Source organism: Podarcis gaigeae (assembly GCF_964106915.1).
Source record: "Podarcis gaigeae genome assembly, chromosome: 7".
Classification (NCBI taxonomy): domain Eukaryota; kingdom Metazoa; phylum Chordata; class Lepidosauria; order Squamata; family Lacertidae; genus Podarcis; species Podarcis gaigeae.
The window spans coordinates 59,230,728-59,246,699 of record NC_139683.1 but is presented as its reverse complement, the minus strand read 5'-3'; the positions used below and the strand labels follow the sequence as shown (position 1 = coordinate 59,246,699).

Below are 15,972 nucleotides of genomic sequence, written 5' to 3'. Positions count from 1 at the left end.
ACTGGGTTGAAGTCCATATTGTAATATTGGTTTTATAATTTTTGGCCTAGCAATATATCACAAATCCTGGGGTGTGTGCGTGCGCACTATGCCAAAATCACAATGTGGGAAAAACGGTGAAGCCAGGCAATAACTCTACATAGCTCCATCCTTATTTCAGACATTGTGATATAGTGCGATGTTTAGCTAGTGATAAATCATGATGTTGAAAACCAGATATCACCAAGCCCTAGTTGAAAACAGACACACGTAATGCCAAGGAGAAATAGAAAAAAGTTGTGATTGTCCTGCATTTCCCATACAGAACACTTTGTTTCGCTGTACAGATTTCAAGAAATACCTCGCTTACTCATTCAATGTGACAATAATAATGGAACGGTGATAAACTACTTCTACTCTCTAGCTTTATCATGATGTGAGGATTTAAAAAACTAATTGAAACATTAGCTTTTTATCTTTCTTATCTGTTGCCCTCTTCCAAGATTATGTTCTGCTTGCTGTGATTGGCTGTGGTCACGACTTTGCTTTGAAACACTAGCTTTTACATAGATCTGTACATGCAAGGTGTGTGTCATAAAGATGTTCTAGGCCATCTGTTGATGGAAGAATGTTCCCAATGAACCACCTGGTGTTTCAGCAAGGATTTGTTCCAGATAAGCCCTGGTTTACTTAATAAACAATAATATTGAGAGAGGCAGGGAGGAGGAGTGAATTCAAGAGGTCAAAGTTTTCCCTCTTGTTACATAATGTCGAATAATACCTTTCAGATCATCATTACTTTCCTTTTTGCGGCTTATCTATCATTAAAGCAATTTTCTTTTCACTTTGCAAATTGAAGATGATGAGTAATGTTAAACAAAAGGAATCGCACAATGATTGGTATAATGTTCTGTGCAGTATATGATTTAATTTGGAGCTTCAGATAGCCACCTGCTGTACTTTTGTCTGTGCGGCAATCTGGCAAGAGAGGCTCTGCTGTTTTGGATCTCTCTTTATTTGTCGTGTCTTTGGAACCATCTGACTCGGCTGTGAACTGCAATGATGAAGTGCTTAGCTACTGGGTGTTTATACAAATAAAACCAGGATTTTTTCCACAATCATAAAATGCTTTTAGTGTGTTGATACAACATTTTAACTTTTATCAGAAGCCAGCCTGTCTTGTTATCTAAATCACTAAAGTAAAATAGAAAAGGATCCTGTTACCGTTGGGGACTGTGATTACCGATCAGGTTTTAGCAGTTGCTTGTTCCATTTTAAGTAGGTGATTGGATGGCTGCACCCGTAGTTAGGTTAGAAACAGGGAACCCTGCAGCCAAATGTGGTCCTTTGTATTCAAGTATATTACTGTATTGGCCTGAATGTAAGCCTCACTTTTTTCCAAAATCCGACTTTGAAAAGTTAAAGTGTGGCTTAAATTCTCAACCTTACAAAAATTGGCTTTTACAATATCGCTGCTGAAACAGACATACAGTAAAACGGAACGGGTGTGAGTGCCTGTGGAATTTTAAGGGAGTGGCTTATATTCAGGTATTGTCTTTTAAAGGTGTTGGCTTTAAAACTGAATTTTAAAGGTGTTGCTTATATACGGGTGCTGCTTATATTTGGGTCAATATGGCATGTCCACAGCAAGATACTTTGGGCCCCAGCTTTCTGGATGCAACCAGCATAGAATACAAGGGCTCAGTGAGCCAGTTAGAGCCAGTTCCAACATTCATTCATTCAATCATTCATTAAATTTGTATACCGCGCTTCATCTGTAGATCTCAGGGATGTTCACAGCATAAAAATACATGATAAAAACACAAAATACACAATAAAAGCAAGAACAAGGACAAAATAAACCAAACACCACCTCCACTTGTAGGGAGTGGCAGTCTTCCAACAGAGTATCTCACATTTTAAAATGAATTCAGATATTAAAGGACCAGCTGACAGAGAAGTAAAAGTGTCAGTATTAAATCAGTTACAGATAGGTAGCCGTGTTGGTCTGCCATAGTCAAAACAAAAAAATTTTGTGTGTATCTGAAGAAGTGTGCATGCACACGAAAGCTCATACCAAGAACTGACTTAGTTGGTCTTTAAGGTGCTACTGGAAGGAATTTTAGTATTAAATCAGGTTTCCCACGAAATAACATTTTGATAAGAGGAATAAATCAAGACTGGAACCTGGTCAGTTGTGGATAACACTGGAATCAAACATAGGTCTGTCTAGCTCAGTATTATTGACACCGAGCACTGAATGAGCACTTGCAAAGTCTCGTCGTATTTCCAACAACAGTCGACTTCCCTGTGGGATAAGCAAGTTGGGCGCATGGCTGCCCTGTGACAGGCCAGTATTGATGCCACATAAGCTTCTGAGTAGGCCAGGAGCAAAGGTGCAAGGCACATATCCACAGGCCCAGCATTAGAGCAGCCTTTCTTCTCCCTGTCGCTACCTTTTTTGGCTGCATATAGAGATAGAAGCTTAAAGTGAATGGGGAGGAATGAGTGTCAGAAGTGGGGTTTAATGAAGGATCAAGTGTTTGAGCTTCCCTGTGGTCATACCAGCTACCGTGTGCCTGCATATGTCTGCCTGAATTTGAATTTGTCTGTTGTGCATGTGGCACATGTGCAAGAGTGTGAGTGACTGCACCACTTTCTAGTCACATTGAAACTAATGGGGTGATCAAGACCGCAGATTGAAAATGGTTACCCTCGCCTCCGCCAGTCAAGGCCTAACTCCAGAAATCTCTGCTTTCTACAGAATGTCTAGTACTAGAGGAGCCAGCTCTCCTTTTTAGCTGATCACTTCATTACAACTAAGGAGAAGCTGTGTATATGGTGGTGGCAATAGGGAAAGAAGAATACATATATATGTTGTTGATTACCTCTTTTGAGAATTGGAATAATAACTAATTGGAATAGGAGTATTGGTTTGGTGTAGGGATCAAGGACAGCTACAAACACAGAAATTAGAGAACAAGTAGCTGTCTGCCTATATCATGTTCATAGAAATGTCTCAAAGGTACAAGCATGGAAGACAGCATCACTGGCAGAATACGTGGGTATATTATCTATTGGGAGTATTCTCGCTCCTTGGAGGCAAACTGGTTGATGTATGGTCAGACCTTTGGAATGTGAGCTGCATTCAACTACACTCTCCCATGGGACAGGTAGCATTGTGAGTTATTGTTCAAAAGGATGGCTTGCAGTCAGGAAGATAGTCTTTTTAATGCCGGTTCTTAGCTCTGCTTCTTCCTTTTCACTTTCTAGCTGTATAGGGGGAAGTGGAACACAACAATACACATTGGAATGATACAGATAGCTCTTCAAAATACTGTTGCAATAAGCAGAGAGGCACAATACTTCTTGTACCCCTCTGCTTCTAGTTTTGACTCAGTCAGCATTGTACTACTGTTGTACACTTTTGCTTTGCTATTTTTTATGCTATAATGCTATTAGTATTTAAATTGCTTCACTATTGATATATGGGATGTTGATCTAAAAGTGTCCAGGCAAAATCCATGCTATAGGGACCACTAGAATGATTATCTAATGCCCTCTGAGATTTAGAATAGTTGCATTCCTTCAGTATAATAATTTTGAAAGAATTAAGGAACTTGCTGCTGCATTGCTAGAGAATATTAATAATAACAGATTGGAATACTTTTTGTTTGAAATAGGTGGATTATAATGTAGGCCTTGCTGGCATTGTATATTAACACCGTGTATTTTTAGGCAGGAAAAAATCTGGATACTTTAGAAGCAAAAAACTTTCAACATCACAGTACCTTTTTCTAAAACATACAAATATCCCTAAAAATCATAAGAATATTGAAAGGATTATATAATATGATGTGCTACTATTTAGGTATTTACGGTCGTGCCTTGACAGTTGGAACAGCTTAGTTCCCAAACATTTTGGCTCCTGAACGTTGCAAATCCGGAAGTGACTGTTCTGGTTTGCGAACTACAGTGGTACCTCGGGTTACAGACGCTTCAGGTTACAGACTCTAAGAACAGTTTCAGGTTAAGAATGGACCTCCAGAACGAATTAAGTTCTTAACCTGAGGTACCACTGTATTTTTGGACGCCAAATGTCCAACGGGGCTTCCGCAGCTTCTGATTGGCTGCAGGATCTTTGGTTTTTGAACATTTTGGAAGTCAAGCGGACTTCTGGAATGGATTCCATTTGACTCCCAAGGTACGACTGTATTTATTTATTTAACTTATATTCCCTCCAAGGAGCTGAAGGTGGCACACATGGTTCTCCCCTTCCTCATTTAATCCCTACGACAACCCTGTGAGGTAGGTTAGGCTGAGAGGCAGTGACTGGCCCAAGGTCATCCAGTGAGCTTCATGACTGACTGAAGATTTGAACTTGGTTTCCCAGGTTGTAGTCTGGCACTCTAACCACCCACAATTTTCTTCCTAATATTTGTATTATCATTATGTACAGTATGTGCAGTGTGTATTAAAATTATGGTAGTTGAAGGCTTTATTCACTCTCAAGTACTTGTCCCAGTGAATTCACTTAATTTTTAAAGCAGTAATGTTTTCTTTCAAAAGAATGGGGAAAGGATTGATGTCATTGTTCTGTTTCTCAGCACATGGGTCAACTGTAGGCCAGCACTGCTCTGACGGTTTTGAGAATACACCAGAGAGTGTTAACCTATGGCTTAGTATCCTTATTTTGCTAGAAATGACTGAATTCTGCCTTGATTCTCCTGTCCAAGTGACTCCCTTAAGTGCACTGGCATTATGCTTCAGCTTCCATCTTTGCTTGCAAAATGGATCACTACAGAAAAGTCACCTATTCCAGCCGATACTTGGTGAGTGCACAAAGTTGTTGCTGGAATTCTAGGTGAAAAATGCAATTTTTCACAACAAAGCCATTAGCTTCCAATCAAGCTTTTCTCAGGGCTAGGGCATAGCAGATCTGGTCAGCTGGAAAAGTACATAGTCAAGGTCAGAGTGGGGTCTTGGTGGAGGGCAGCAAATTAAGGTCAGTGGGGCCAGAGCCAGGTGTATAGATAGTCAGACCAGATAGAAGTCTGGGGCCATAACCAAGATCAGAGAGCCTGAGGCAAATATGTCAAGGTTGGGTTGAAATTGAAATTAATGGACCTAACTTAGTCATGTTCCTTATTTTCAATTTCAATATTAATTACTTTACTCTTGAGTAAAACCTAGCTGAATGCCATCCAATATATACAATAATTGTAAATTCAATCAAGTGTAACCAAGGGTCCCAAGTAGTATCTTGGATGAAATTAGATGGATTAGAGAACATGGATCAGATCTGTTCTCCCTTCCTAAGTATGTTCTCCTTACCAAGGAATGTAAGCACTGAGGCTTATTCTCTCTCTCTTTCTCTTTCTCTCACAGTGTATCACTAAAAGAAGAGTGTATATTTTCATTCTCACGAAAATTATTCCTCATATCACTGTTTGTGTTTCAGCCAAAATACATGTTAACCTCTAAGAATTGTACATGTTGTTCTTTCTGAGGCAAGGTCAAAGAGGAAGTCTTTTTATTGGGATCCATGTTTATTTTTCATGGCTTGTTCATCAATCATAAAAACCATATCTGTGTTTGGATACCTACTGATTTCTTTCACTCCTTCCTGAATTACTAGAGAATTTGCATTGAAAACTCATGCATAATATTTGCACCACTGCCTCTGAAACATTTTTATTGATTTTACAGTGTGCGGCTTTTTACTTCTTTGCTTCATACCGTGGTTTGATAAAAATGATTGTCACATTTCATTTACCTTAATTAACTCATTTCTTTCAGTAGGCCCAGTATACCTCTGAATATAGTTAAGCAAACTTTGAAAGTAATCTTATTATTACTTCCAGGAATGTGTTCCAGCATTTGGTGGTTTAAAAAAACGTATAAGAAGTTTTACCAGTCCATTTGAGTAATTAAAATCTCCAGTGATTAAAGTCTGGCCCCTTTCCAGGGCTGTTAACCCACTTCCTGATTCAGTTTTTCCACCTGCCCTCTAGGTCTCTAGTAATGACTTTGCATCACCTTGACAACTTTTGTTATCCTTTACTTGATGCTGCCTTGTGAAGATGTATTATGTGATACCTGCACCATGTTTTGCTCTAGGAACTGTGGTTTCAGCTTTGTTTTGATCTACCTTGTGTTTGGCATTTGCTGCTTTGACCTCTTTTCCCTGGGTTTCTGGGGGTGTTTCCTGTTGTTATTCTGTCTCTCACAGCTACAATAAACCTACCATTAAAATTATGGACTGGTCATTTCTTCGTCAGGGGGCAAATGGGCAAATTTAGCAGGGGATGAAATACTTTCCCCCCTCACTGTAGGTCATCTAGCCAGCTTCCCACTCTATTGTGAGATATGGTTACAGATAGGTAGCCGTGTTGGTCTGCCATAGTCAAAACAAAAAAAAATTCCTTCCAGTAGCACCTTAAAGACCAACTAAGTCAGTTCTTGGTATGAGCTTTCGTGTGCATGCACACTTCTTCAGATACACCCTAAACAAGCTAAAAAGTATCTGTGTATCTGAAGAAGTGTGCATGCACACGAAAGCTCATACCAAGAACTGACTTAGTTGGTCTTTAAGGTGCTACTGGAAGGAATTTTTTTTTGTATTGTGAGATACACTCTCTTTATGTTCAAGTCATAGCAATTCTTTCTAAACATGCTTCTATACATATAAAATACCATATACAGATTTTATGCAGATACTCATTTTCCTTTGTCCTCAGAATTGATGTATAGGTCCCTTTCTGTATAGTGCCCCCATATCAAAAGCCACAGACTCCTTGGGGTGTGAGGTTGACATTGAGGGAGATTTGATAAAGCAACACCACCCCAGCCTTGTGAATTCTGAGATGATACATTAATTTGAAAATGCTGTTCTACACTAGAAACCATACATCTGAGTTGCTCTTTAAAGGAGTCCTATTTGGCTGCTCTTATTGATCCTTCATTACTTCCCCACTCGACCTGGAATTTAATAGTGGAACTAGCTATCAGTATCTGGTTGCATAGCAGCTATTAACATCTCATTAGCTGTGTTCCATCTCAAGCAGGAAAATGAAAGAAAAATATGGATTGCAGCTCCTTTTCAAGGAAGATGTAAACAATCATGTTTTCTTCTTTGAGGGAGAATAAATCCTGTATAGTATTATATAATATTTAAATTAGACTGGGGGGGAATCACAAGCTTTAATAAATCAGTATTATCAATATATTTGTTTTTAATTAAACTACATAGCCTTGGGTTGTTCATTGACAGCAGATGGCAATATTGCTCTGCTCAACTCCTGCTAGGACCACTTGGTTTATGGGAGAAAGCTTCAAAACTGTGTCTTGAGTGGCATTCCAGGATCTGGACTGCATCACATTATAAGGGAGATTGAGTGTAATCAGCATATCCTAAATCTAGCGTTGTATAATAATAGATGATGGTGTATCAACTCTGATAATGAATACTGGTTTGTCCTTAATGATTGGATGAATTCAAGGTCCACCAAAACTACATTGGCAAAAGTCCACCCTGACTCAGTCAGCGCTCAGCTGAGGCTGGAGTAAATCTCGAAAAAGGGCAGTGGCAGGATGAAACAGGGGCAGACTTACTCCTATTCCAAACTCTGTTCAGCTCAGTCACATAGCCTAGCAACTCAGCGGAAGTTACACCACCCTTTTTGTCAGTGTATGTCAAAACATGGTTTTGAAGGTTTGTTTTTCTTCTGCCTGGCTTGTTGAGATTAGGCCACTCTTGAACAGTTTGGAACAGGCGTGAGTTACCTTGTGTAACTTATTCTGGCTTCCTATAGTTTGGATTGCTCTTCCCACTGATTGATAATGTGAGTTTAGCTTTCCAAGGAATCAATATTAGCTTGCATCTGAGTGTAGGTGATGCACATATATCATTGATGCACAGTGTTAGAGGATATATTCTGTACTGTGTGAAGGAGGAGAAGGGATACTTGCTTTAAGATGGCAGCAGGTACCTGATGGTTTTGGTAATGAGATGTGATTAAAATTATAATTCTGCTGCCAGGTAAATCAGTGGCATCTTTTAAATAGATCAGCATATTTTAGTCAACTAATGTAATAGTCTATTAATCTAATGGAGGGCCTGACTACATGTTTCAACTCTTATTGTAGTTAAAACTAGGGCAGAATTAAATGTGAAACAGAAAATGACAGCTCAGTGGTAGTGCTGCATATCTTGAACACAGATAGAGGTCCTGCTTCACTCCTCTCACCAGTGGTTATGATTATGCCTGAACGAAACCATGATCTGAGGCTAAGATTTTACAGAGGGGGAAATCCCTATGTAAGGGCTTCCACTTGCGCAATAGAGTTTTCTTCCTTTCCCCTACCATGTGCCCCCCAAATTGTTTCTAAGGTGGTCAGGAGAACCCTCAGAAGAGCACACCAGGAGAGGAGGGGATTGCTTTCTTTCTTAACCCAATATGCTTGCACAGATAGAACGCTTGTAATATTGTAATGTCCCCAAATTGTTTCTAAGGTGGTCAGGAGAACCCTCAGAAGAGCACACCAGGAGAGGAGGGGATTGCTTTCTTTCTTAACCCAATATGCTTGCACAGATAGAACGCTTGTAATATTGTAATGTCAAATTCCATTAACAATTTTTTCACTAGCGTTATACATTGGTAAGGAAAGGTTAAGTGTATATGGGTGTGTTCAATGGCATAATAGACTTGGGTATTTGACTATTTAATATCCTGTTTCTTTGTACTTGAAAGATTTGTAGTGGGAGAGAAATGAACAGAAAGATTGTGTTTGTGACTGAAATCCAGCTGCCTTTCATATTAGACCACAGAATTGTTTAAAAGGGCATTGCAAACAATACCATGTTCAGATGAAGCAACAGCGGATGTTACAGTAAGCAGCAGCATGTCGCTTTCTGCAACAACACATGGCTTAATCCATGTGATTAACCTTTTGAGTAAACGCTGAGATAAAAGCACCTTGGAAAGATTTGAATTAGCATAAAAATATGTTAATGTATTTATTTATTACCCACCCTTCACCCTAAGGTCCCAGGGCAGGTTACAACAATTCAAACAGTTTAAAGCAACCTACAGTCACAGAAATAGGTTGGTCCTAAAAGCATATATCTCAGTTATCAAAAGCCAGGGTAAAGCGGTATACAGGTATGTGTTTGCAGTGGATGAAAAGCCCGTTGACAGTCTGCATAAGAGGAGCGGTTTGTGAGGCAAGAAGCAGCGCATTATCTATAGGGCTGGAGCTGTAGAGGAGCATCCTCAAGCAACACTTTCTAGGTTCTTGTGAGGGGGGCTAGAGAGTAGGGAGGAAAGTTCCCTAATAGTGAAGTGAAGCATACAGTTGCTTAGAGCCATAAGGTAATAGGAGAGTTTGATAGACGCAAAATGCTTCTGCAAGGTTAGTGGCTGCATCAATCACAGTGGATCTCAGCTTTGCAATGTTTCCTTTATTAAACCTAAATTTGTACTGTAGAGATTCCTTCTTCTCCCAGTCCATTGGAACTCATGGACTTCCTCTCCCTGTACCTACCACTTTTTCAAGAGTTGAACACACTTCAATCAGACAGGTCGGGAGGGAGAGAATTGTTTGAAAAAGTGTGCTGCATTTAGTTGGTACCCTGGTTGTGGAACTCTCTCACTTTTGAAATTTGCCTGACTCCCACCCTTTTTTTCATTTAATGCCAACTTAAAACATGGTTACATAGCCAAGGCTTTAGCAGTCTTTAAAATGCAGGAGGAATTTTTAGAAGTTCTGCAGTTTTGTGATTGATTAAATTGTGAATTTTATCTGCTTTTACCTGTGGATGGATTGTTCTTTGAAATAAAGCTTTGATTGTCCCTATTCTGAGATCCTAAGGTAGACTGCAAATAAATAAATAAATAAATAAATACAGCCACATGAGCAAAACCAACCATGTATGTTCCCCCCCGATGTTTCTAAAAACCTGTATATCCGTACATTCCAGCAGTGTTTTAAGGGCACATTCCTTTGCAGATATTTCATGTTAGTAATACATAGGCTTGATGACAAGCATGTGAATTAGGCTATTTAATGCAATAAATATGCTTTCCCCCTAGTCTATTCTTTCTTCATACTAAGTGGTCCTTTAAATAGCACCTATTTTTCTATAATTGTTGTGAGATTTTCGTTCAGCTTATCCCATATTTATGGTATTTGTATAATGCAGTTCAGACAGACCTGCTTTCTCAGATATAGTCCCTCAGAAGCCCCCCCCCCCCCCCGTGGTGGCAGCTCACTGAGGTGTTTCTTCGTTTTCCACCGTAATGTAGCCCACTGCATGCAAAGGGTTTTCATAGGTTCAGTGGAACCTCTCCCTATGTACAGACAATGGTAGGGGCAATTGGGAGACTGTATGTACCTTCCATATTCCAGTTAATCTCTCTTCCTTGTCCTTATGGAAATCCTTTGCTTGTGTGCACTCTTTGCTAACGATTCTGGATTATTCTCCTTGCTATTTATGGCCTTGCAGGCAGATATTATATACCAGCATTAAAATAACTCAACATGTGTTTTAACCATTCTACATATTACTTTTTCCAGCACACCAAGCTTTTAATTGGTCTAATTAAACTTCTGTGCTGTGAGATTTGATAAATCAAGTTTAAGTTGAAGTATATTTTCCTGGAGAAAAATTGTTCTGAGCCAATTAAAGTGTAATTTCAAGGTAAAGTTCATTTAACTGTAAAGTGGGAACGTTTCTGGAAATGGAAATGTATTTATTTATGCTAAATACACCCCCCCACTCCCTATAGCATTAAAATTTCTGAAGGTTAAAGATATTTGTTGTAGTAGTATTCTAGATGTAGCTAGCTTTCTAAAGAAGAAATAATGTGAAGGCTTTTGTTAAATTCAGCAAAGCTCATTAGAGAGTATTAAAAAGATTACATTGAATGTTTGCTCATATCTAAACAGCAGAATTCAAAATATGACTGCTCTTCTGTTTAGTGTGAAGTTAAAGCTGAGAAATATATAAAAGTCTATGTAAATTTCAGCTTAAGGGTAAATTAAGCCAATATTTGATGTGCAGTTCTAAATAACAGTGCCCCAGTTCCTATCTACGTTTCATGAAGATTTTGCAAAAAATGACAAAGTTATTAAATAACGTTACCATACCAAATAATATGTCAAAAAATATTTATGTGTTTTTCTGCTGAGACCAGCAGAGTTTTACCTTTGCTATCCTGGCAGATATTTGAGTAGAAGGATCTGTATATGTTCACTCTACAACGTGGAGATAACTGCTAGTGGTGGTATATGATTATAAGAAACGGGTCATGTTGCTTTGCCATTAAATATTGGACCAAATATGTCAAATTACCTGAATTTTGCTGCTCATTTTTCATACTTTGATTTTTTTAAAAATAAAGAAAGTTTTTAAAAAAAACCTACAAGGTTTCCTTAAACCTCATATATGGTGGTAAAAAATCCTCTCTTTTACTTGCTGTCTTTTCTTTAGTACTATACCAGTCCCATCTCCTTCATGCTGATATTATGGATGCTCAGGCAAAGCATACTGCTGGATACTGTTTCAGTATTATAGTTTAACATTTAGTATCATCTATTGAAATACAGTGCGGTTTGTTGTGCATTCGTTGACAGCTCATGCATAGCCACTGTTTTGTAAATGCCACTCCAGTAGAATTCCATTCCAATTGCCACCAGCAATGTTTTCACAAGATGTCCACCAACGTAACTGCTATGGCATGACCGAACATGAAAAATGCCTTCTTGCAGGAGGTAGCAATGTATCACTGGGTGGGGCTCAGAGGACTGGCATGCACATTTCCTTGGCACTGGAGGTCTGAGTTTGCAGCACTATGCTAATGCAGTTAATATAGCAATGCTTTTTTATATATTACCCAAACTAATATTTTCTTCATGATGACTGGGGAAAATACCATAAATCAGGGTAGGGAACCTGCGGCTTTCCAACTGTTGTCAGACTTTAATTCCTGGCTAGTATCGTCAGTTGCCAGTGACTATTTATTTCATTTACAATCTATTAGAAAAACTTACATACCGACTTTTATGTAAGCATCAAGATACAATAAAAATTCCACAGATGTAAATGAAAACAGCAAACAGGTTTCATGCACCCTGTGTTGCCAGGCAGCTGCAGCCAGGAATGGCAAGCTCTGCCAGAGGAAGAGGAGACAGGGGAGACAGTTTGAATAGTGATCTGGATGCAGATGTCCCATTTGGGGAGGGGGAGCCAGTCAAACCAGTTTCACCATGCTTCCAGGGCACCTATAGTAGCCAACTGGCCAATCTGCAGAGCTGACCGGATCAGAAGCAGCCAAAGTGTTGGACTTGAGTCCTGTTGTCAAGGGCACACTGCCATCAGTGCACACTCGGCCCTCCAACTAGAGTGCCCGCTTGCAAGCAGACTTGTGCAAATTATGGGTTCTACGCCTCTAAAAGTATAGCAGGAGCAGCAGGTCAGGTGTTGGGACATCTTTGCTTATGCCTTGTGATGTATCATGGATTCTGCTGTTGAGCCTTTTGAACCTTGTAACGTAATTCTGGGCTGATGCAGAGATGGCTTGCCGATGTTGTCGTCAAAACCTTTGGGATATCTTAGCCAAGAGTCTTGAGTCAGGATAACAGGGAAACAGTCAGCAGAAAATACTTTCAGGTCCACTGAATGCCTGCCTGAATAAAAATGATTTCGATTTCTTGTGGAAGCAAGCTACTGTATAGGCTTACTGAAGATGAGCGCCGCACCCCATAGTCAAGGGCTGGACTTAATCATCCAGGGGGTTTTTACCTTTTACAGGAGCACTTAGGGGAGATTATTCCACAACACAGATACCCAATTGAAAATGGTTCCTTCCTTTTTTGCCACCTAATGAGTAAAAGTAGATTGTGGCACAACCAAGAGAGATCGCAGGTGATGAGTTGTAGCCTACCATCATTTAGAGGACTACAGGTTCCCCATCCCTGTCATAAATTGTATTTGTGTACAGGAAGGTGATCTATTGACTACATATCACATCAGGCCAAGCTTTGCCATTACATCTTACAAGTATGCTACTACAGTTTTTGGTAGACAGTAAATGCTGTAGCTGGGGTATGATAAGCTACAGCATGAAATTGGTGCACTTTTGTAAGCTTCTTCAGTAAATGCTACTTAAAGATATTAATGCAATGAAATATGAAGGTTGCTCCGCCATTCAAGGAAAATAATATTTGCTTTTAAAAATGCCTTTTAGGAAAGCACAAGAAGAAAAAAAGAAAGTTGTTCTAGCTGGATGTGTTCCACAAGCCCAGCCTCGACAAGACTACCTACAAGGCCTGAGTATCATTGGGGTAAGGAGATGACTATGGATGTGGCATTGTTAAAACCTGAGCCTCAAACTTTAACTCAAAAGTTTTAATAATGTAACAATATTGAGGTTTCATTTGCCAGTGTAATATCACTGGCTTTGGCTTACTTGCGCCTCTAGTGAATGAAGGCAGGAGTAGCTTACAGGAAATAAACTGGCCCCTCTTCAGATTTTTCTTCCGCCTCAACAAAGCAGTCACAACCCTCCAGAGCAGATTTTGGGGTGGCAAACTTGTGGCATCAGTAATGCACCTCCAAAACATGACTTCAGACGGACTTGTACACCTATATGTGCTTGCAAGTTAGGCACAAGCATACTCATTCACTTATAGGGTTCTTTATATACCTGTAACTACTTCTAACTAAGACAAATACAGAAATAAAACATTCTGAAAGTGTCATTTTTGCTAGCATTTGAGGCAAGGAGAAAAGGCAGTAGAATATATATGATCACTAAGCTGATCCTGACAAACTGAAGAGAACTAGTGGCAGACCTGTTATCAGCATCAGCTTCAGTTAATATAATGAGCATTTTACATAAAGTTAAATGAAGCATGCTACCCAAAGGGGTTTAACAAACAAACCCAGAGAGAAAACAAATACATGAAACTGTAGTAGAAGCTGACCTGAAAATTTGGAACTAGAGGCTGGGAGTTATATATAGTGGAGAAAACAAATAAAAGTATGTGTGTGTGGTTGTGTTATGTTATGGCATGTGTGTATACCTCTTTTTGGCCCAAATATCCCCAGAACGATGAACAGCATATTAATAAAAAAGAAATATGCAACACTGGTACAATAAATACAGGCAATGACCATTATAGGGGCATCCAATTGACACGTCATCACTGATGCATGGGTCCTTTTGGACCCAGAAGAAGGCAGAATGGGGTGTGCTTATACACACTCTGCTGATGCATGTGGGGGCCAGGAAAAGTGTACCCCCACAACATAAATATAAAACTGCAAAATCGCAAAATATTCATCAATCACCCTGGGCATGTATTTAATTTCTGTGGCAAAGAAACAGAAAAAAAACATGGATCAAGCTACTCCTCTCTCCCACCTAGGAGTACAAACCTCCCTCTCACCTCTTACTTGGGGGGAGAGATTCCACCAACAGGCTCTCATCCTGAGGCAGAAAACGCTTCTTACATTGCAGTCAGCCAACCAGCAGACAAAATTATCATTAACGCCACATTATAATAAATAGAGCTTTGAGAGGAAATGGGAGAAATCTTACAAACCTGGCATACATCACCCATTGCCCACCTGTCTTCCAATCAGGGGGAGCAAGATACACAGCAGCAGCCTCCCATCTTCTTTCAGCAGGTAATAAACATCCCAAGTAACACTGCAATATTATATAAGAATGTAGCTAAGGGGTGGGTGGAGCGATCAGGTCAACAGCTAAAACTCAAAAAAGAGGTGACCCTGTGCATTGTACTCTCTCTCTCTCTCTCTCTCTCTCTCTCTCTGTGTGTGTGTGTGTGTGTGTGTATTCATGTACATGTACACCATACCTGTCTTCATTGCTAGAATTGGAATTATACAAGCCAATTGTGCAAGGAAAGTGGTGGTGTTGGATTTTCTGGGCATCTGTAGGTGTTTGCTTGTGGGTTACTGATCTGAGGAATTTGCTACAGGAGAGGCAGGTAGGAGTGTAAGTCTGAATTTGTAGCCAGATTTGGTGTCCCATCCTGTTTTTTATCCAGATCTGTTATTAATCCCATCAGACCAAGCGACTTTGCTACTCATGCATTAATATATCAGTTTGCTGCTTTGTATAAATGCTCCTTATCTTGGTGGTCTGAAACTTGCACCCGTCTTCTCTTTGGATTCAGTTATTTCTGTGACCAGTAAAGGTGGTACCTCAATTTCTTTATTATTATGAAATAAGTTGCTGTACACAGGCCTTTATCTTGGATAATTGCTAAAGGAGTGCAATAGCTAGCTTGTGGCATTAGGATTTGTTTCCCCACCCACTTGTGCAGGAGTAAAATGCTGTCTTTCCTATATTACAAGCAGAAATATAATACAGATTCAGCAAAATGTATGTTTCTTCTCTATGTAATTAAATGCCTAGAGAATGAGAACCGTCCAAAAATCATCAGAATATCCACATTGTAATTTTTTTAATCTTTACAGGTTCAGCAGATAGATCGTGTCGTAGAAGTTGTTGAGGAGACGATCAAAGGTAAGCTTTTCACCTGAAATGATTGTGTCTTCATTCTTTCCAGTGCTCATTACTGACTTTGAACACATAGACCCCATAAGCAGCCTTACTGCTGAAATATATCATGTATGTACTGTAAATAATGACTGAACTGTAAACATATGCTGAATATATTAGAAAAATCTGTAGAAAACTTAGCCATATCAATATAGAAATGCACAATTTTAGATCTTTGGTCATTCTCTTCCCCACCCTGCCCCTCCCCTCAGTGCTTCTTTTACTACTATTTCATGATATGGGCATTGGCCAATATGACTTACTTCACAATCTGATCATGAGTACCATATTTTTCACCCAATAGGACGCACATTTCCCCCTCCAAAAATGAATGGGAAATATTGTGTGCGTCCTATGGGGCGAGTGCAGGCTTTGGCTGAAGCCTGGAGAGTGAGAG

At 39.5% G+C, this 15,972-nt stretch overlaps 1 protein-coding gene across 5 annotated transcripts in view; it reads left to right on the top strand.

Annotated features, from left to right (window-relative positions):
- The window catches only part of CDKAL1 (CDKAL1 threonylcarbamoyladenosine tRNA methylthiotransferase), a 232,859-nt gene that overhangs the window by 64,127 nt on the left and 152,760 nt on the right, over positions 1-15,972 (top strand). For all 5 annotated transcript variants that reach the window (XR_014566201.1, XR_014566202.1, XM_083746947.1 and 2 more), the window contains 2 exons: positions 13,230-13,326; positions 15,491-15,539. Coding sequence is in view for 3 of the 5 variants with exons in the window: in XM_083746947.1 (XP_083603073.1) it covers positions 13,230-13,326; positions 15,491-15,539 (146 nt within the window). In the remaining 2 variants the exon portion in view is untranslated. The remainder of the gene's footprint in view (positions 1-13,229; positions 13,327-15,490; positions 15,540-15,972) is intronic.